Genomic DNA, 21,909 nt, shown 5'->3' with positions numbered 1-21,909 from the left:
CCAAGGACCGAGAGACGCCTCACAGTGCGCCGTTGTGAGGACTGGCACTCTTTTCGGTATGAAATTGCCAGTCTCCTTTCCCCTCCCACAGCGGCCAAGCGCTTCTTCGATATCCGCATTTCCCTTCTTACTGTTGCGATGATTTGTCGACTGTCGCTCACAATCGCGCCGCTGCGCTGCTGGTGATAAGTAAACTCCAACTGCTGAATATGGCCACTGCGTATCCTGGACTGTGTATGCTGACACACACACACACACACACACACACACGCCGGAAGAGAAGCAAAGGAGGATAGAGTGTGTCACGTACGGTTGGAAGAAGGGCGCCGAAACATCCACAGGAAGTGTTTACCGGTACCTACCATTCACCGCGGAGAGCCGTCACACCTCCGCCTTGCGCGACTGTCATGATTTTCTACGCCTCATAAAATAAAAGATGCTGGCAACAACAACAAGATCTAGTGTGCCAGCGCCGTTGCGGAGCCCCACCCCCTCCCTGCTCTGGCCGGTGTATGTGCGTGTTTGCTTGAAAGGCCGTTGGCAGTGAAAAGAATCAAGCATCACATGGGAAGGGAGGGGGGGGAGGACAAAACAAGCAAAGGCGCTAGCGCCACCCCGGCGGGACGCACACGAGCGCGTGCACGGAAAAGAAAAGGAAGCAAAGAAACGACGGCGGAGCCAACAAAGAATAGAGCGCACAATAAGAGACGAAAATGTAAATCATCTGGCGACATCGCAGCGGAGGGAGAAGACACGCACATGGGCCAACGGCGTAGGCCTTGGAAAGGAGGAAGGGCTGTGTGGAGAGAAACTTGCGATGGGGGTACTGCACGTATCTAGGTGGCAGCGGCTAGTGGTACAAGCGGAAGAGGAAAACAACACCAGAAAAAAAAAAGGAACGACGTCGAACGGCCTCTAAAAGATGCAGCTACCTCAGCGAGGGAACACACCACCCCCAACGTGCACCTGTGAAAGCACAACACCAGAAAAAAAAGGAAAAAACAAGCAGTACTCGGCGCGGCGCGTTGGGGCAGCTCCTGCTCACACAACCACCGCTACAGAAAGAGAGTGAGCGAGACACAAGCGGGGGTGCGAGAGGGCAAGAGAATATACATGAAAAAAAAGCGCTGGGACCCCCTCCCCCACTGGCAACGCACGCGTGCCCCACCCCTCCCACAAGAGCGGGAGAGGCACAACTCGGCTCTCATATGCCGAGTCACAGTTGGGTGGCGTCACTCCCTCGGCGCACCTCCCCGCCCCCCACCCTCTCCAACTGGTGCCCACACCTTCCGGACATCGACGGCCGCCCGCGAAGCCTGTGAAAGCCGCCTCTCGCTTACTGGGTATCACTTGAAGTACACCGACTGGAGATGGCCCCGGCAACACAGACACCGCTCTGAGACCCGTCCTCGCCGAAGTGAGGAAAGCAGGGGAACGCTAGACGACGGGAGCCTGCGGCACCTGTGGCATTGCTGGTCGATCAAGCAGCAGCGCGGGGACGGTGACATCGCTTTACACGTAGTACACATCGCTGTCCTCTGAACGGGGATTCATGCTGGTTCGAAAATCGGCGGGTTGCTCGGCAAGCGCTTCGGACGGCGGTGTCGGGGAGGAGGCCCAGGTGGCCGACGTCAACGAAGGCCTCAGCGACGGTGGGGCGGGCGTGAAACGCATCTTTGGAGCCGCCAGCGGAGCTGCTGGCGCGACGGCCCACCCACCCCGCCCACCATCCCCACCGCGCCCAGTCAGGAAGCGCTTGTACGCAGCGAAGAAATCTTCGCGCTCGTGCACCCACGCCTCGTAGTCGCCGGGGCTCATCTGCGCAGATGGGCTCTGTAGTGGGGCGGGGGTAAAGCCCAGGCTCGCTGCGCCGATGGTGGCCACCACGCGCCTTGGCCTGTCTAGTGCGGAGGCGGCACCGGCACCTGACACATTGGCCCCAGACCCCGCCTCTATCAACGCGCCAGAGAAGAGAGAAGTTCCCTCTTCGCGATTGGCTTGCTGGTCCTGCCATTCCTGCACGCCAGACGTGTAACGCCACACCGGGTCATCCATTAAGGCGGGAGTAGCGACCAGGTACTCCAGCTCTCGCTTCATGTAGTCCTGGCCGGCCTCGGTGCGTAGCGCGACGGGGAGCGAGGCGCGACGCCGCGCTTCGCTGCCGACGTGTCGATACTGGGTCCGCCACGCTTCCAGCGCCTCCAACTCTTCCTTGTTGGGTTTGCCGAGGGCCGCCTCCATCGCCGCTACATACTTGGCGGTGCGGCCGTTGCGCGCGTGTGCCTCATTGCGCTCCCTCTGCTGCTCCTTTGCCACCGCGTTCAGCCCGTTAATGTCACGTTGGATGCGGCGAATATACATTTCGGTGGCCTCGGCATTCGGCATGGTGAACTCCTCCACCCATGGAGCCATCTGCCCTGAGCTGCCAGACGCCGAGACGTTGCTGCCGCGGAGGGGGTAGTGCTGATGACTGACACCGCCACCACGGAAAGAACCGCTCAAGCCACCTGGGCGTGAGGCACTGCGGCGCAGAGCCGCGGCGGCTGCTATCGACGTGGTCGGGCGCGAAAACTGAGACCCGCCCCCGCCAACACGGTCTATACTGACGTTGCCCGCGTACGGCTCACTGCCACCTACGGCGCTGGCGTGGATAGTAGGTGGGTACTCTATCCAGCTCTCCAGCAGCGGCTGCAGCGGCCCGTAGCCCTCCACAAAGAGGACAGGAGCTCTGCGCTGCTGGCTACAGTGGTAGAAGTGCTCCACAAGACCCGCACCGGGCACAGCCACCTTCGCAGTAGTGTCGGAGGTTGCCATATTCGTCCCGGCGACCTTCTGCGACAACAGAGGCACCGACAGCTCAGATGTGAACGGTGGCGCACTCCGGGCAGTGAGTTGGTTGGCGCTATGCCAGCGATCGCGCGCTGTGGCCCGCACCAGCTGCGGGTAGGACAGTGTCCTGTTGCTCGTGAGAAGTGCGCCGCCGTCATCGGCGTCAGTATCGCTTCTTTGCGGTGCCTCAGCGTCTGTTGCACTTTCACTCAACTCTCTCGGCAGCACCAGCGGTGGCAGCGGCAGTCCGCTCATGAAAATCGCATTCCGCACGACACTCGTGGCCGCAGCCTCTAGCCTCTCAAGAAGACTGGGTTTCTGTAGCTGCTGGGCACGTCGCTGCGACTCCAACGACGTAGTCCCCGGCGGCGTCATATAGCCGGAGCCGTTGGCGCTGTGCCCGTCCCCCACACCGTGCCGCATTTGCGACGTCATGTCAGACGGCAGGCCAGGCCACGAGAAGCTCCATGAAATGTCGTAGTGTTTGCACAGCAGCTCGATCGCCTGCGCTGCATTCCGCTTCACCAGCCGCTGGAACGCCGCCTCTTTCCTCTGACTACTGACTTTGCCAGGAGAGCCTAAGGGTGACAGCGTCTCCATCGAGTCGGCGAGGACAACAATCCCCGGACTTGACAGAAGCGTCTGCTGCCGCCCAGAGCGATCCGGCGACGGGGTGGCGGCGACTGCAGGAGGGGAGTTTGCCAGCCCTTCAGTGTCGCTGTCCAGCGACTGCACCTGGGATTCATTCACCAGCACCAGTGTGTCAGGCGGTGGTGCCACAGCACCGCTGTCAGCGGTGCTGCACTCGCCCGAGATTGTCGTTGGGTGAAACGCTACCGCTGACGCAAACGCCGCTTCGCCGTCCATGCGGGATGCCACGGCAGTACGCATCATGGTGAGCAGTTTCCGTGTCTTGCTGCGCAGCGTCGCCTCCACCTTGGCCTCTGCAGTCTTCTGATGTGACTCAGCAGAGTTGCCGTCCTTGAGATCGGCAGCCGCGAAAAGAAAGTTGTGCTTTGTGTAGCGGTCGTTGGGGGTGATAGACATGAGGTACCGGCGTCCCCGTTGCGCTGGCGGCCCGAGTGCGACGTCCGGGTCCACCAGCGAGACCGAGTGCTGGATCTGGGCGATGCTGGGCAGCTGCAAGACGTAACCGACGGCGATGGCCTCGTCAAGAGTCAACTCATACTTCGGCTTTTCCCCCTGAAGAAAGATGTGCACAGGGGCGGGGTGGGTGTCAGAGAAGACACCTGTGGCGGTGCGCAAATGGGCCATGGTTGCCGTAGTTGCGGCTGCTGTCGCAAATCGGAATGGATGGCTGTTGGGCACCGGTGTGCCCGGCGTCGCCGTAGACCGCAGCACCGCTCGATTCCAGATGGTGACGTCGCGCTGAATCATCCCCTGCTGTGCGAGAGATGCCTCGTGGCACTGCTCGGCTGCCCAGGTGCGGTTACGCTCCTCAAGCAGGCGCACCATACGATGCAAGCGAGGTGGCAGCGGTGGGTGTCTGTGGCTTCCATGGGCATGTGTCTTGGCAAGAGATGCCGCAGCCTTCGATGGCACTTCCTCACCGAGGAAAGCTTGCTTCACAAGGAAGGCGCCAGCATTTCCGAACCGCTGCTCGGGACCACGGCAACCACCGACGCGCGGCTGACGCGTGGGTTGGCGCCGTCCACTATTGGTTCGAGCGGCGTTGCGTCCGGACCCTGCAGCGGCCGGAGCATCGTCTAGGCGGGGTAGAGGGCTAGCAGTGGTGGGAGGGGCAGCGGCAACAGCAGCACTCTTGACTACGGTCTTCCAAGACTTATCACCCGTGTCACCAATGTTTCGACGCTTTTGGTGCTCGTCCAGCGCGGCAGACACCGGTTGGCCTTTTCCTCCGCTAAGGCGACTGACAGCCACATCATGAGCGAGAGCGTTGAGGGTCGTCTGCATGGATACCGCGGCTGCCTTGTCAGCCCCACGATCCATCGTCGAATAGTTGATGTCCTCCCAGCGTACATAGTCGCGATAAAGGAAGCACAGCGCCTTCAGCTGCACCTCGCTCACCGCACGGCCGTAGATAAGGTAGCTGGCGAAGCCTCCAGGAGGTGCCCCCACCGTAGGCATGCGTTGCCGACCAACAGCGTCCACCTCGATCTCTGGTTGTGGGGTGCCAAAGATCTTCTTCATGAGCTGCGGTGTTTGGCTCGTGACCAGACCCGAGTACCGATGCAGTAGGTCCATCCGCCGGAGGGCGTCAATGAGATGCTTCACCTTGATGCGCCAGCCCTCCACCATCGTGCGCGCAGCAAGCCCCAGTGGCCATCGATGCGGAATCAGACATCCCTCGCCAAGCACGTCCCCTGTGCCGTATGCAGCAACCCCTTCACAAAGTGTAGACACAGTGCCGCCCATGATGAAGATCATCTCGGTGCACCTTGTCGACGTGCTCGCCACGAGCGAGCCTGGCGTATAGATGACTGGCTCAAGTCGCTCCTGGATGAGGCGAATGGCTACATCAGGGAGCGGCTTCAGCAGCTCGGAGCCGGCCCGCAGCTGCTGTGCTAGGGCGTGCGTGAAGCGCTGCTCGCCCATCCACTCAACGCGGAGAACTGCCGCCTTCTGCAACAGTCCATCACGCAGGGCGGCATCACGCTGCATCAGCGCGGTGAAACTTCGGTGCGGTAGGCACCACACGTCACACACCGTGTCTGCCCGCAGTACGCAATGGCGCGGCTCGTGGAAAAGCACCGACAGCTCGCCAAAGGAGGCTCCTGATTCGACCACCTCCGCCGGCTGGGCTCTGGTTGTCTCTCCAATGTACCAGCAACCGCACCTCTCGCATGAAGAGCGCGACGCCGTCAAATCATTCGGCAACTCACCCGACATCAATGGTGCCGGACTGCCGCCACTCTTTGGGGACACAAACACGTTGAGACGACCCCGCCGCAGGAAACAAAGCTGCCGAGAGGACCCGGGCGTGTGGGGGCAGGCCATCACCTCGCCAGGCATGTATGTGCGCGGCACCATGTGCGAGATCAAGGCGCGAATTGTGGGCGCCGGCACATCCTGCAGCAGCCAGCTCTGCCGCAGTAGCAGCTCCGTGGCGGCATAGTCACTGTAGAGGGAACGACGTCGGGCAGCCACGATGAAATCGGCGACAGTGCGGACGGTCCCACGCGGCACAATCTCGCCCTTTGCAGCAGTGCACCACGGCACGTACCGGTGCGGCGAACGTTGCAGCCGCTCCGCCCGCTGCCGGGCAGCAATGTCAATGAGAGCGGCGTGCACGTCGCTCGTGCGGATGCGGAAGGTGTCAACGAACTCCTCGTAGGTTGCCCCCTCGTTGCCTTTTGCGCTCTTCGATGCGGTCGAGGCAGTCCCGGAGGTTGGTGCAACGGTAGGGGTGGTCGAGGCTGTGTAGCACACGTACTTGAATGGCGCCAGTCCAAAAGCCTCACCGGCTCCCAGCACCACAGGGGCACGTACCTGCTCTGTACCGGTGGGCCGCAGCGTTGGCTGTCCGACGGTGCGGCTGGCCCGTCGCAGTGAGCGCTGAATTGCAGTCGTCACGTTGGAGACGGAGGTCCCGTCGTCGTTCGCCCTCCCGCCACCAGCGACGGTGGAGTTATTGCATCCCACAGAATCGGTGGCTGGGTAGTCATCCATGGTCAACGCCACCTCTGGCGCGAGGCCACCGCCGCACAGGCGCACTACATCCTTGGCCGAGGTAAAGTACATCCTCCGCTCCCTGCGAACCCCCAAGCCGCCGCCACGGCGTTGCTGCTGAGGTGCCGAAGACTGCGACTGCGCCTGTGGCTGGAAAAAGGTCGCGGACACAGTGCCCGCCATGACAATGTACACAAACGACGCCTCAGGAGGTTCACGGGGGTAGACCAGCACTCCGCCAGCCTCGATGCTGACAGGGGCGACTTTATCCTTCAAGCAGGCAATGACCTCCTTCGGCTCTAGGGACAGATTGCCCGTGCCTTCGTCCAGCATTAGATCTCCGCCGGCCGTGTTGAGTGCACGGGTCAGCGACGTCAGTGCGTCCGTTACCATCTTTGCATACGCCGCCGCACCTTCGACAGTGTCGCATGACGGGAATCGTTGTCGGACACTTCGCTGGCGCAGGAGCAGCTGCTTCTTGAGCCGCATGACAGGGGCGAAGTACTCCCGCAGCGCCACTCCCGGCAGGGCATCAAGGGCCGTCCTCAGGTACATAACTCGGTCAATGGAAATTCCATTGATATCGATGGCGCTGTCGCAGTTTCTAGGGCACCCACTTCCGCCACTGTATGCGCTGGAGCGGCGGTGGCTGGTGCATCCCACGCTCTGGCGGCGGTGAGTGGCATTGCCGGGGTGATGCGGCACATGCACGATAATCCCTGGTGCGCCGGGTCTGGTTGCTGTGAGCATCGGTCGAAGAGGGAGCAAATGAATAGAAAAACAGGCACAGAGGAAAACGTCGTCTGAGCAACGAGAGAAGACCCTTTTCCCAATGCCGTGGTGGGCGCCCGTGTGTGGGAGGTAGTACGGCCAACCCGCGCGGCAGCAGGACAGCTTGCGGTGGTTGCAAGAGAGCAGAAACAGCCAAACAAGAGTAGGGGTGCGGGTGTTCTAGACGATTTAGCGACAGCGCAAGAGGAGGTAAAGAGTAGAGCGTGGGGAGAGGGAGGGACTTTTCTGAGGGAGGTGGCCACCCCATAGCTGGTGTCTCAGCTCGCTCTCTCCCTCCCTCACACTTCAAATGTGACGATCTTGCGTTGGTGTCTTCCAGCGAGGGCACTGAGTGAGAGAGTAGAAAGATGAGTTTGGGGGAGAGGGTGGCTGATGATGCGTTGCACAGATCAGCACGCACGTACACGCCGTAGACGTTGGCACGGCGTCTTCTCCTCGGCTTGAAGAAGGGTGGTCGAGATGTAGAGAAACAGAAGAGGGATGTTCATGGCGAGGGTGTGAAGAAAAACACTGAATGTGCGTTCCTTTGCACATTGTCGGTTCCATCTGGCAGACTCAGCAAACTACAGAAAAACAGCAGCTCCTTTGCAGTGGCGGCTCCCAGAGAAACCCATGGGGTCTGAGAACATGTGCGGGTCTGCAGGTATTTTCCACCCCGCTCCTCCTCTCTCTAGACTGTTAAGGTGCAGGGCAATGTAATACACACAACGACCCGCAGCCGCGTGGATGCTTGATCGCCGAAGGGTGGTGTGAGCGGTGGCTGGTAGAGCGTATGGTGCAACAGACGCAATGATAGGGGAAGAGGAAAGCCCCAGTTGTGTCAGCTCTCTGATACACCGACGTGTGCCATTATGTTGGTTCGTTTTTTTTTTTGCCTGTGTACGCTGCCACTTGTCATTGGTCAGTCCACGTGGCGGCTCCCACGAGGCAGTGGTGAAGGCAGTCAGAAGTGAGGCATCACACATCTCCTTGGCCCTCCTCGGCCCTATCCCGAGTACTGAAGCTCAGAGACAAACGCACGCCCAATGAAAAAGTGCGCCCCTTCACGTCTCCTCAGATGAGAAAGCAAAAGCACACACAAAATAGCTAAATAAACGCAGGAAACGAAAAGAGAGATGCCTCATACCAACTGTACATGCTTTACATCGCAGCTTTTCTTTGCTCTCAGAAAGGGAAGGGAAAGTGACTGCACAGCTAACTCAGCCAAGCAACGATAACAAGGACAGTCACTGCACCACCACGACTGACATACACACACACACACACACACAGACACATTAGAGAGAGAGAGAGAGGCGACCGTCATTCAGCACACGACAAGTCAACGACAGAGAAGGCAGCGGCAGGAAAAGTGTGACCGTACATCCGGCAGTGACCGAGAGCAACGTCCTCAATGTAAAGAGAGGGTGGGTGGGAAAAAGGAGGCGTATGAAGCCAACGACAAGATAGAACGAAGGAAAGGGGAAAAATAGTGCAGAGCTTCTTCGGCAGCCACGGGTCCCTCCTCCCTCCCCTTCTCCCCTCCCAAATTCTCTGGGTCAGGACGCTTCGCTCGCCAGACTCGCGTGCATCTCTACACCTGCAAGCGGGGGCCCTCAATAACAGCGACATACACACAAAAAAAAAGGTGTAGCGTGTCGTGGGGTTCGTCGCTTCACACAATCCGCCATATACTCGCGTAAGCGTAGGTGCCACCCAATACCTACCAAAGGGGATAGAGGCCGTAGGAGGGCAGCTTAGCCGGTCCCTTTCGTCGTCGAGAGGCGGTCCGCCATCGCCTGCTCCTCGTCACGGGAAATCCTCGTTGTCTTTGGGTCGTACGGGTAGACATACTTCTTGAAAAGCTCCTCGTCGCGCTTCTCCCAGTCAACGTGCGAGAGGCGATCCACACATCCCTTCAGCTCCTTCTTACCTATCTTCTTCGGCTCCGCGGTCAGCAGGTAGCGCGAGTTAAGCGCCTCGCGCCGCATCCGGCTCTTCTTGCGCTCCTCCTCGTACATACGGCGCACCTGGTCATCGATTTCGCTGGGTTCCATCTTCTTGTCGTTCTTGTGCACCTCCTCCTCCATCTTACGATCACGCTCGGCCTTGGAGTTGGCAAAGCGCTCCACCTGCTGATCGTACATGCGACTCACCAGGTGGCCTTCTTCCTCCTTTGAAATGTGCTTCTGGGTCTGGGCGCGTGCTCGCTCCAAGGTGGCGCGACGCTCCTCCTCGCGCTGCGCCGCCAGCTGCATCTGCCGATAGTACAGTCGCTGCACGAGGTTCTCCTCCTCTCCTGGGGAAAGGCGCTGCTCGGCGGTCAGCGTGCTGTACTCCACAGCTTCCATCCTGACGCCTTGTGTGCGGAGGTTATACGGTGAGGCTGAAGGGGCTCGCAGCACGCGAATGCAGGACAGAGCCCAAAAAAAAAAGGACCAAAATACTGCCAGAGGTGCCTACTGGGGTCACGGAGATACTTGTAGGAAGAAGTAGCCCGCAATGCGTATGGAGGATAAGTGGTTGAGGAACTGCTGGGTGACACGAAAAGAATAAGAACGGGAGGGCGCAGAGAGGGTGTCAAGTGAGTCGAGAGAGAAATGAATTACATAGGTGGAGGCGTGAACTGGAGAAACATATATATATATATATATATGCGTCCTTGAGTAGAACACGTGCAGTAGGAAAGCAGCAAGCGTGTCATGAGCAGTCGGTAGGATGTTGGAGCATGTGTGTGTGTGTGCGATCCATCCCAGGTAGAACCAATGAAAGCACACGCTTCCGGAAAGAGGGGAAGAGAGCAAAAGAAGTGAAAAATGCGACGGAAGGGTGTAAATGCCGTCTGTTCGCTGCTTAACGAGGAGGTAGCGCGGGTGTAGACACGTCGGGTGGGGGGGGCATCCAAGGCCATGAATACACCCACGGAAGAGCACATTCCACACAGAGAGGAGAGGGTGGCGCACTAGTGTACATCGCGTAGATACACAAAAAAATGCGCAGGAAAAAAAACACGGCCTCGGGAATCTTCGTAGTATGGCACCACAGAAACTCTGCCTGACGATAACACACAGTCTCGTGCGTCCCCACCCCCTCTGCTACGCTGATAGTACCGAGACCTCGCTTTGTCAGCGTCACCATCAGTAGACCTCCCCCCTGACGTAACAACTCTCCAGCCGGGTGCTGTATGCACAGGCGTGCGTGTGTGCCTACTCACGCGAGTGAGAGCAGAGTGGGGTTACTGAACCTCCATCGATCTCTGTGAGGAAAGAAGCGTAAGGCAAGCAATCCAGCAAAAAATGTGACGCCCGCCATGGCCATCATGCCCGCCGGAGAGGTGGTCGCACAGGCGTGTTAGAGTGGTACTCCTCCCCTGGCGACATGATCACTTCCTCACTCCCCCTCGGTCACTGTCCACGATTGACCTTGAGGTCCTCCGTGAAGACTGCGTGCGCCTCTGTGTAGGCGTTGGTGGGGACGTGGAAGTATGAGTCAGCCGACTGAGACACATTGATGGTGCGAGGTATCCCTCGCTGCACAAAAGCCCCCATGTTCCCGGAAACCTGTACCGCTGCTGCGCCGTCACTCATAGCAGTGACATCGCCAAGTGGCTTGTCGGCTAAGCTCCGTTGCCGCCGTGCGGTGAGCGCTTGCTGCGCCGACCTCTTCTCCCGTTCGCTGGTTCCATCGTAAAAGTGGTGTGCCATCTCGCGCACGTGTGGAGCAGCAGCGATCTCGGGCAGCACATCGAGATCCGCGTGGCCCATCAAAACCGATTGATGCTTTGCCTGCTGAATCTTGGTGAAGGTCTCCTCCAGTGAGGTGCTCTGAATGAGGAGAACAAGCTCGTAGGTGACACCATTGCAGTACTCCGCCTCGCGAAGCAGCCGCGTCCGCTCCCGGTAGGCTTGCACCTCGTTCGGCGACGAAGCTGCTGACCCGCGACTTCGGCGACCACTGTTAATGGGGCACTGAGAGGCCAGCCATGCCACGTTCACTTCGTCTGCGTTCATTGGCAATGGCACACACGCGCTGGAGGCAGAGATGACTTCCGGGCAGCAGGAGGCAAAAAAGAGACTGAATTCGCGCTGCAGCTCCTTCTCGACTTTCAGGTAGGCGTGGTAGAGCAGCTGCTCCTTGTGCAGCACGCGGTCCGTCGCCTCCCGTGACAGCACAAACTCTAAGGGAGAGGCTGGATTCAACACAATATCCACCTTCTCCGGCACGATGGAAGCGTTATGCAGCAGCGTGGAGACATCTGCAAAGTAGCCGATCAGGAAAGGATGCAGGAAAGGTCCAAACGTGGGGAGCGGGGTGGCTTGCTTTATTTGGAAAGGCGCTGTCTGGGCGACGGACTCCCAGTAGGTCCTCTTCGCCTCGTCCGTCACAGTCTTTGCCGATTCTGCACCTGCTGCTCTCTCCCCACGCAGCGCGGATGCCCTCACTTTTCCCACTGTCGCCCGACGCCTCCCGGCAAGTCGTTCTCGGCGGACGGGATGGTGCCTTGATGACGTTGCCTTGCACCCAATACCCCTCGCCCTACCTTTGACCCCGCGTGGGCGCCTCTGCGCGCGCGTACGCGCCGCCCTCGCCGCTGGCGCAGCTGGGCGAGTTTCATGAGATACACTCGATGGGTCAAGCTCTCCCTCCACAAAGCCGTCCATCAGCATCGTATCGAAGAGCGCATCTGCGTCGACAGAGGTGTCGTCGAGTGTTGTGGAAAGCCCTGCCTGTGTTGCGTCACTACGAGGAGAAGAGTCAGGAATTGTGTGCTCAGCTGTCTTCAGCGCCACGCCAGCGCTCTCAAGCGCTTGTGCTCCTGTGCCTTCTTCCGGCGCAGCATTCGCCTCCCCCTCTTGACCTGAATGGCCCCTCCGCGATCCCGCCGACGGGGCGGCCTCGTCCCTCTCCTGCATGGTTACTTCAGCAGAGGCGCATGACTGTTGCTGCCAGTGCCGCTGTTGCCACCACCTACTCTGGAGCAACGCGTCAGGCAGAAACCCCGTGCTTGGTACCTCAACACCAGTAGAGGCCGTGGTGGTTGAGCCGGATGCCCACAGCACACCGCTCGGGTCGCGCACCGCAAAGCCGAAGCGCTGGCAGAACAGTCGCACGTAGTCCAGCGATGTGAAGACGGGCAGCGCTATGTAGTGATCCAGAGCAAAGACCTGTGGCTTCACGTCGTACGGGTCCCACCGCTTGCCCACGGGGGACGCAAAGGAGAGCAAGGTACTGTTCACCAGACAGCGCACCAACTCCAGATCTGTGCGCGCATCCCGATTCGAGCTGATGGACAGCGCAATCGCAGCCTCAAGGGCATCACTGCGGGGTAGTAGCTGAAGGGCACGCAGCTGCGCAGCTGCCGCTCCCGTCGCCGACCCACCGCCGCGGCTGCTACTCGTAGCGCTGGTGCTGTGCTGCTCCTCTCGCAGAAGATGCTGAAGACGCCGGCGCTCCCGCAACTGCTCCTCAGCGGCGCGGTTTGTCTGGCGAAGATGCCGCAGTCGCCGACGCAGCAAATGACATCCCGCATCACGCGCCACGCTGGGCCTCCAGCAGATCCGCGTCGTGGACAGCAGCATGATAACAATGGCCGTGCATGCGTGACGTCGATTTTATCTTGCGCACCGGCAAGGCGAAGGAAAACCGTTTAGTTTTTGCTTAGAAAAAAAGAGCTGTGCAACTTCTTTCGCTGAGCCGGGCAGGTGCTCTCGCGTCGTGCACCCAAACTGACGCAGTTCTCGCGTGCAGAAAGGGATGCGATGTGCAAGGACTGGAGAGAGAAGAAGCGTGGGTGATCGATTGTGCAGTGGTGCTTGTTGTCGAAGTACTTGTGCGGCATCTGTGCACCATACACTCACTTGCTTCTGGTAAAGCGGACGCGGAAAGGGTGAGGAGAAGGAGAGGAGAGAACTGTACAAGAGAGATGCGCAAGCACGTACACAGACGTTGCCCTAAACGATTTTGTGAGTCTCGTATTGCCCAAATAAAAAAAGAGAGTGAAAAAGGAGCTCCACTCTGATAACGCGCGTCCGTTGCTTTGAGACCCGCAGATTATGCGGAGCCAGGAGTAATATTAAAAGTGAGCGAAACTGCATAGAAGACACACACGCATTGCTTTACAGAGAGAGAGGAGAGTGCGGCTGAATGTAAAGACAATCGCCCATTAGAGGTAGACTGCCGGTGCGTGCAGAAAAGACCGTAGTGGCGTCCCCGCTCGTCTCTCCGATTCCACTTATCCTCACATGCACTTCAAGTCTACCACCGCGTCTTGAGCATTACCCACGTATGTGACTCCCTCTGTGTGTGTGTGGGGGGAGGGGGGAATCGCTCTCCATACAGCGTTTGCCTTTTGATGCTCCGATTATCCCTTTGTTTTGCCATGTGCGTGTGTGCGCGTGTGCATGTCCTCTCCCTCCTATTCCTCTGGACACTGTCACGCACAGAGTGTGATGAACATCACACCAAGGGAAAGGGGGAAGACAAGTAGCAGTAGTGAAAGTGATAGCGGAGATAACGCATATGCGCGCGACTATCAAACATGTGACAGAGCATGGATAGCAGCACATTCGTATCCACAACGATGCAAATCGACAAGGAAAGGCAGAAAAGTTGAGTGCGTGTACGGCACAGCATATACAGCAGTCAACCATCGAGCGAAGAAGAGAAGAGGGATTAGAAGAAGCGCAAGTGAGGTCGAGCAAACATAATCGCACATAAGGAAAGAAAATACTGCGCAGGAGCGGAATGGGAGAAGAGGTAAGGTGAGAGGTACCGCGTCTAGGGGCTTATCTGCACGCCCGTGACTGTAGGCACAGACATAGTAGAGGGGGGGAGGCAGGAGAAGGATAGACGGGAAAGGCAGGTGCTGGGACGGTCAGCCGCCTGATTAAACCGGAAGGAGAAGTGAAGAGGGGGATTATGGTGGAGAGAAGCAGGTTTGAGTCAACGGCGCACACGCGAGTGTCTCTGTGGGTAGATCATCTTCACACTCACTGTAAGAACTGTGGATGTGTAGCGCATTATTGACAGTGTTCTTGTGGAGCGGCGTTACCACATGGCGAAGAGGCACCAGAGAACCCAAGGAACGCAAGGAGGGAAGAATCTTTGAAGACGAGTCAGAAAGCTTGTGCAGAAGGCGAAGTGCATCGCGCCTACCCCTTTCCCCCATCACCATCCTTCGTTCCCTCTCAGGTGCCACATCGTCCCCATTTTTTTGCCCTCGGCTCGTGCCCGCCGCCATACCGGCATCTTCGCTCTGTGCGTTTGTATGCAACACGTGTAGTCTACGCCTTTGGAGTGGGAAGCCGATTCACGGATGTCGTTGTGAGAGAGTTGCTGAACGTTAGCACGATCTTACCCCACGCCCTGCTGTCGTCGAGTCGCGCGTGCGCCTGCGCTACCTCCTCTAACGGGTATGTCTTGTTCGCCACCGGCACAATCACCCGCTCATTTATGTAGGGGAGTACTTCCTTCTCGAATGTGCATACGAGGTTCTCCTTGTAGTCGTCCGACTGGCAGCGAAGCTTCGAGAAGATGATGTGCGCGCGCTGTCGCAGCAGAGGAAGGCAGTTCAAGTGCACCTTTGCGCCGCCCATGAAGGCGAGCACGATGATGCGGCCGTCCTTCGCCAGTACCGCGGCATCCTCGGAGATGTACGACCCACCAAAGACAGAGTCCAGGACAAGATTGATGGCACCCTCACCAAGGAGGTTCCTCACCTTCGGAGAAAAGCACATCCCGGTCTCATCCGGGGTGCGGGCGAGGTTGATGCTCGCAAAGTTCTTGCACACCTCCACCTTGAGCTCTGAGGAGGTTGTGACGGCGAAGGCCTGAAAGTGCTTCTCGACGATCTGCGCTGCCGCAGTGCCCACGCCGCTGGCTCCGGCATGAATGAGGACGTGGTGGCCCTTGCGACAGTGGCCGTGGTACTTGAGTGCCTGCCATGCAGTGAGAAACGCCTCTGGTATTGCGGCTGCCTCAATGAAGGAGTAGCCTCGTGGGATGTGCATGACGCTGCCCTCGTGTGCCACGGCGTATTCGGCGTAACCACCACCCCGCAGCAGCGCCATCACTTTGTCGCCCTCCTTGAAGTCCTTCACATCGACCCCTACCTGCTCAACGACACCCGACACCTCCAGTCCCATAACCTCGCTACTGCCTTTTGGCGGAAGGTAGTGACCGTGGCGCTGAGCCGCGTCGGCGCGGTTGACTCCAGCCGCACTCACCTTGATGAGAATGTCCCTCCCGCGAGTGATGGCGGCCTTGGGAATGCAGGAGATCTGGAGCATGTCCGTGTCTCCGAACCCCTTCAGGGTGACTGCGCGCATCATCTGCATGGTTAGGAAGGAAAAAGCGAATGAGGAAGTGAGAAGCGATAGCCCAGAACGTGTCCGGCTGACAGTGTGCGTGCTTATGGATGTGTGTGTCGGTACGGTGGACAAACAGGAATGAGCGCTGAGAGAAAGGCTCGAGCTGGGGTGAAAGAAGAAACGAAAGACCCGCAAAGACAGCCACTCCGAGAAGGAAGCGCACGATGCGCCACTGTTATGAATACTTCCTATCCTCGCGAGTGTGAAATCACAGAGAGGAGGGAGAGAAGAGCTAAAGAGGGAGAAGAGGGTAGCCTGTTGAGTTGAGCGGTTCCACTCTCCTCTTCGAGCCTGCGATGAGCCGATGCCACCAGCATTAGTCGGGCATCGCTTAGGTAGGGGAGAAACGGACCTCTGTACTCCGCTCTTACGGAATTTCCGCCTCTCTCCTCGACAACGTCGATAAAAGCGTCGAGTCCACCCCGTTCCTTTTCCATCATGTCTGTCTTCCTCATGTCGCTCGGCAGACTCCATCTTGGGTGGTATACGGGGTCGCGGCTCAGGCCGTCTGCAGGATTAACAGTAGACATAATGAGTTGGGCCATCACCGCGTACGGGAGTCCGGTCATCGTTGTAGGCATCTCAGCATGTGTCGCACGACCGCATGTGTAGCTCTTACGTAGGGCGGAAAGGCCCGCCGTACTGTCGATGCGTGCGTGTCTTCGCGCTCCCCGTAAATGGCGCGAATGCCGCACGAACACAGTCAAGCACGCAGTGCTCCGTTTCGTTGTTGCCACCACCTGCGCCTGACGCCACTCAACCGCTACCGGCAACGACTGTCTGCCTCGTATGTCGGGGAACGCATGCCGCTCCCCATCCTCGCGGAGTTGCACAAGCATGGAGATCTCAGTCTGCAGCAAATCCGCCCACGGCGCAAAGAGGCGACGGCCCGTGGCCGCTTGAAAATCAGGCGGCGCGTCATCGTAAGAAAACCACAAAATGTGCAAGAAGGCACGTCCAGGACTCGGGCAGCAGGCCAAAGGCGTCACATGAGCTGCCCCAGTCCTTCCCGTGGCAGTTGCTTGGTCGCATCAGCTCTCAGTTTGGTGCACGTCTGCTCTCCGACACAGCCCGTTCCAAAGCTGCCGTCCAACAACACGCCAGCAAGCCCGTGCCTAGGGGAGACGCCGGTCTCGTTTGTTGCTCAAAAGGTGCTGTCGACCGTTTTCGCGGCGCTTCGAGTCGCCTGCAGGGTTGTCCCCACCGCCTGTGTCGACAACCCGACAGTTGGGTTCTGTCGATCCACACGCTCAAGTGATCGCTAGAGGTGAGTCGCCTCGCACACACAGAGGATGGCAGGCCAATGCTGTCTGCCACCATCTGCATCACCGCTGGTCTAGCGGCCAAGTCCGTTGGGTGCGCGTTCGTCACTGATGCACGGAGCCGCCTCTGGCTCGCAAGCTGAAGAGCGCCCGCAGGTGCAGGGGAAGAAGCACCTGCAACAAGGACGCTGTCAGCTCCGTCACCCCTCCACATTCGTCGAGCACGAGCTCCCGGGGCTGCGTAACGATGCTCTTTTCCAGCCAGCGGCTGGCTTGTCGCGGCCAGGGGGTGAGCCACCGTCTGAGACGTCCCTTCCTCTCTTCCACTACGGTGAAAGCCGATCCGAGGAGAGGGCTCGGTGCCGCGCTCGCCTCCAGTCATGCTGGCTGCCAGTGGGCCCTGGCCATCCGTGTCTGTCGCTGGCGGGGCGCAGTGGCGTGTCCGGTGGAGCGCGCGGAGAGGGGGGGGCGCCTGCCGGGGAGACACCCAACCGGGCTGCACGTCCGCCGCTGCCTCACGTCTCTCATCTCGCCACGCAACTCGGGGCAAAGGGCATCACCTCCACCCGCACCACCCGCAAGGGGGAGGGGTCCGCTCCGCTTCGGCAGCTGGTAGGCGTGCTCGGGGAGAGCCTTGGCGGGATTGGATGCAGCGGCACCGGCAATGGTGGCTCGACAAGCACCGACACCCATTCCGCCGCCACAACAGTAGAGAGGGCAGCAACTCTGTCCCCGAGTGGCGTGCGGCGCTGACTTGTTCGGCGCTGTAGCGTACTGTAAGGCCCCTAATATCGGGTAGCTCGGTGTATGCTTTGCCAAGCGTGGAATTACCGGCAGCAGCAGGCTTGCCTCGGGTAGGGTGTGTGAGGCGTGTAGGTCCACCCCTCCCCACCCCAGGCCGCGAGCCGAGCACCCGCACGGGAGTAAGGCATTTCGTATCCGAGGCGAGGGGCGCACAAACACTTTCCCGCCCGGAAGCTTCCCTCCTCATCTTGACATGAATAACTGCACCAAAGCCCCCGTTGCATCCCACGCGCATCACGCAGAGCACATCGGCGAGGAATGCCCAGGCTCTGCTGCTTTTGGTCGCGGCATCACAGCACAGGGCGACCCCGCCGCTGGGCAGGCGGGGTGTGCGCCGTGGCTATTTGGCGCTGGGCCTCGCCCCATCGACGCGCCGCCTTCCGCACGAGCAGCAGCGGCGCACACGAAGAGCAGGTCGCTTCCGCTCAGCGGCGTCGCTTGCTGGAGGGGAGGGGCAATGCGCCACTCTCAGCTCGTGCTGCTCCCAAGGCGGAGTGAAATTTCTAAACCGGCACGACCTTTCTGGCGAACTTCTTGTACGCCGCCGAGGAAGCGTTGAAGAGCCCTCTTGGGTTTCCCTGGGTCTGTTTAAGCCGGAATTCAGGCTGGCGGAAGGCAATGTAGGACTGAAGCATCCTAAGCGCCTTCGACGAATTCAAAGACAAGGGGCGGCTCTCTTCACTCGTCTCTTTTTCGTTGTCGCCGCCTGGTGAAAAAATGGCGAGGCGGCTCTTTCAGGTGCTTCCTACGCTTGTTGTGTTGGCGCTGTGTAATGCACACATCCGAGATGCTTACTTCATTTCGCAGGAGTGTTGTGATGGATGCGTTGCGGGGAGGGGAATAGCAAACCCACCGAGCGGTGTCCTCCATGAGGTCTTCCCACGAGTCGTCTGTGATGCCGTCCTGACTGAGGGACGCGCAGTCTTCATCAAACTCGGCGAACGACAGGGTGGACGTGTCTTTGATTGAGGATCACGAGCCCATGTGCTAACGGGATCCAAACAAAGGTTCGCATTAAAGTCCCACCGGGGCCCGGTCCAGCTTGCTTGAAGAACACTAAGGCGGCGCACACAAAGTGGTGCACAATTGATCCTCGTTGGAGATGCAGTTCGGTGATTAAATGGCGTTCTCGCCTTGGCTCAGTAGGGAGAAGCTGCCCTCGCTCACCACGGACGGGAGAGGCAAAGAGAAGCAAAAATGGTCCTCATTCACCGCTCTCAGGTACACCTACACCGCAGTATCAAAAGTGTCTGCGGCGGCCATACCTCACGTGTGGATATGTGAAAGACTGTCTTGTAGCTTTAAGCCTTTGGGGGTATGTCTGGGACTGTCTCTGGGTGTTTGCCGCCCCCCCCCCCCACTCAATAGAAGCGAGCGAAGCAACTGGCATCACACGAGAGCAACCAGAACGTCATCACAAGTGGGTTGTCAAGACAGAGAGAGCAGCAGGAGGAGAAAGAGAAGGCACTGAGGTAGAGGCTGCCCTTGACTATAGACGAGCGACAGCACAAAGGAGAGTATGAGGCCCTGACGGGAAATAAGAGGGCATCTGAAAGAGAGGGAGAGACCTGAATAACTTGGAGGACCACCGAGGCAGTACACACTCATCCTCTCCCCCCTCCTAATGCCACTTTCTTTGAACCCGCGACACACACGCACTCTTACGCAGATAGCAAGAGAGAAAGAGAGAGAGAGTGTGTGTGTGGGTGGGTGTGTGGGTGTGTGGGTGTGTGATGGAAAGAGGCGCATGGCGACACAGCGCCTGGCAGAAACCGCGCTGGGCCGACGTTTGCTTCTCTTTTGACGTTCTTTGCGTCCGGTAGCGCCCTCATCACATCTTACCGGAATGGTTAGGGTGTTTGTGTATGGGTGGGTGGGTGTGCCGCTGGACGCAGGGTCCCTTCTGAAAAGGAGGGGGAGGTTCAACCAGTGTGAAGGGAAAGGTGAAAAACAGTGCCGATGTTTTACTGTACAGAGAAGCCCTGCTTGTGCTGCTAGGGTTTGTTGCGCTTCGACCTCGACGCGGTCGCTATCGGGCGGTGGCCCTCCGCCTCTTCCGACACAGGTGGAAGATTAGGGATTACCAGGAGACCTCAACAAGACTTGTACACCGGCACCTGCGGGGGTGAACAACAAGCGAGCCTACGACCCGAGACCTTCCCTAGAGAACTCTAGTCGCTCCTTCGCTCCCTCTGACAACCCCTTACCTGGTTACGGTGGCGACAGACTCGCCTGCTGCGCCAGCGACGATGACGCTAGGGGGAAGGGTGCGCGGGCAGCATGTACATTGGGATGGCGCTCTCCGCGACGTTCGCCAGCGGCTACACTTCTCTCTAGTGGATTGTTTAAAACTACTTCCAGTTGTAGTGCGATCTGCCGCATGGTCGCCTACACTCGATTACAGTGATGCCGCATCGAGGATCACTGTACGGCTTGCGTCCCATTCCGCAGCGTTGATATCGCACAATGTAGGCAACGCCTGCAATGCTGAGAAAGGCTCACTCACTCGCAGGCACACAAAAGGGTCCCCGCACTCACGCATGCAGGCGGACACGTACAAATCGCTCAGGCAATATATGAGAAGCGCACGCTCGACGGAAAGGTGAAAAAAGGGGGGAAATGAAGCAGGGAGAGGGATGGCTTCTAGTGCAGGGTTCCTGCACAACCAAAGTGCCTGCACCACTCGATCAAAATAAACGGGACTACACGTGGAGCGCCCAGACATGTCGATGGCGCCACGACAGAGGAGGCGCGATGGAATAAACCAAGAGGAAAAGGCCTCATAGTTGTCATCACGAGAAAACCTCCTTGTGCAGCATCCAATGCAAGACCATAATAATGCAAATGCGCAAACGTGCAAAGACTTCCTCTCTCTATGTGTGTATGGCTGCGCCCGCCAGCGAAGGAAAGAGGAGAGAGAAAGAGAGCGTCGCTGGTAGTGTAAGTAGGGTGCATCTTCGACAGCGCTTACTCGGCAGTCTCCTTTTTCCTTGCGTGCTACTGTTTGTGCAGCTGATCATCCCACGGAGTGCGTTCTTCTTGCATGTAGGGGAACAACGAAATACACACAAGTGGAAAAGGAGGGAACAACGCGAGAAGGGGAGGGGCGGGAAGAGAGCGAAGGAAGCCAACGCACAAGGGAAACGAAGGCGACTGCACGCTCGCGCACACGCGCATGCCCATACACGCACATACATCGCAACACACACACACACACGCACAGAAAAAAGTGAACGAAAGAAGAGGGTAGAAATGATGAAAGGGGTTTGAGTTGAGTGCCATGGGACATGACTGTACATACTAGAAAAAGATAGAGGCCGAAAGGTATGGTGCGAAAAGGAGGAGGAGGAGGAAGCACCGATTGCGATCGTTAGGGGGTGTATAAGGGGTGGGGCACAGGCAGATGAGAGAGCGCGCGCGAACAGTGACAAAATGAGAGGGAGTATGCAATCTAAACAGCAAACAGAGGGTTATGAGCCGCTCACCGAGCACCGAGCGCACTTCCTCATTTTCCTCTCTTTTGTTTCCTCTCCACTCCACCCGTACAAACAGCTGCTGCTGAAGAGACTAAAACGACAGGAGAAAAGGAGAGGGAACGTACCTCGCCACCTGCAGGCAACCGCAGGGAAGGCGGAAGTTGACTGTGGGCGTAGCTGACAGTGTGGTGCCCTTCGCTCTCCTAGAAGGCGTTGCCTCCGTAGTCTGCCATGATCCCCATCAATTACAGAGGCCTTGTATGTGCTTGGCCTACTCTTCATTCTTTCCCTCGAGTGGCAAAGTGGCTTGTGTCTTATCTTCCCCTCTCCCCTTCCACTTGTCTTTCTCCCTTTCTCCTGCCTTTTTTTCCGCTCCTTCATCCAATTAGAAGAACGTAAGCGGGGGAGGAGGAGGAGGCGTCTGCGTGTATGCGTGCGTGGAAGCGCGTGCTTTTTGGAGCACCGCTGGAGATCGATGGTGAGGAGCGAAAAGGAACAACAGAAGAGAGCGTCGAAGCACAGAAGAGAAAAACGAAAAAGATGAAAAGACGCATCACCCGCCTATGCCGCACATACACGCACACCACAGCAAAAAAAGGGCTGGGGACACGACACGACCAGCACAAACAAGATCGAACGCCTGCAACGCAAAAGAAAAGCCTCACGATCGACGGTGCAGGAAAGGAGAGAGGGGGGGACGAGATCGCAAACAAACAAACAGAGGACGAGGAGGAAGAGGACGAGGGG

General features: G+C 58.5%; 4 protein-coding genes across 4 annotated transcripts; all 4 read right to left on the bottom strand.

Moving 5' to 3' along the window:
• Positions 1–1,512: 1,512 nt before the first annotated feature.
• On the bottom strand, positions 1,513–7,230 carry LBRM_29_1120 (conserved hypothetical protein; the record flags this gene model as incomplete). Its single annotated transcript, XM_001566407.2, has 1 exon — positions 1,513–7,230. The coding sequence occupies one exon, from the start codon at positions 7,228–7,230 to the stop codon at positions 1,513–1,515; it is 5,718 nt and encodes a 1,905-aa protein (XP_001566457.2).
• Positions 7,231–9,008: 1,778 nt separating this feature from the next.
• Positions 9,009–9,602, bottom strand: LBRM_29_1110 (conserved hypothetical protein; the record flags this gene model as incomplete). Its single annotated transcript, XM_001566406.1, has 1 exon — positions 9,009–9,602. The coding sequence occupies one exon, from the start codon at positions 9,600–9,602 to the stop codon at positions 9,009–9,011; it is 594 nt and encodes a 197-aa protein (XP_001566456.1).
• A 1,053-nt stretch (positions 9,603–10,655) lies between these two features.
• LBRM_29_1100 (conserved hypothetical protein) lies at positions 10,656–12,830 on the bottom strand (the record flags this gene model as incomplete). The annotated part of the gene is made up of 1 exon (XM_001566405.1): positions 10,656–12,830. The coding sequence occupies one exon, from the start codon at positions 12,828–12,830 to the stop codon at positions 10,656–10,658; it is 2,175 nt and encodes a 724-aa protein (XP_001566455.1).
• A 1,704-nt stretch (positions 12,831–14,534) lies between these two features.
• Positions 14,535–15,587, bottom strand: LBRM_29_1090 (conserved hypothetical protein; the record flags this gene model as incomplete). The annotated part of the gene is made up of 1 exon (XM_001566404.2): positions 14,535–15,587. The coding sequence occupies one exon, from the start codon at positions 15,585–15,587 to the stop codon at positions 14,535–14,537; it is 1,053 nt and encodes a 350-aa protein (XP_001566454.2).
• Positions 15,588–21,909: the final 6,322 nt, after the last annotated feature.

The sequence above is a fragment of the Leishmania braziliensis genome, chromosome 29 (assembly GCF_000002845.2).
Source record: "Leishmania braziliensis MHOM/BR/75/M2904 complete genome, chromosome 29".
Classification (NCBI taxonomy): domain Eukaryota; phylum Euglenozoa; class Kinetoplastea; order Trypanosomatida; family Trypanosomatidae; genus Leishmania; species Leishmania braziliensis.
This window is presented reverse-complemented; position numbering and strand designations above follow the sequence as displayed.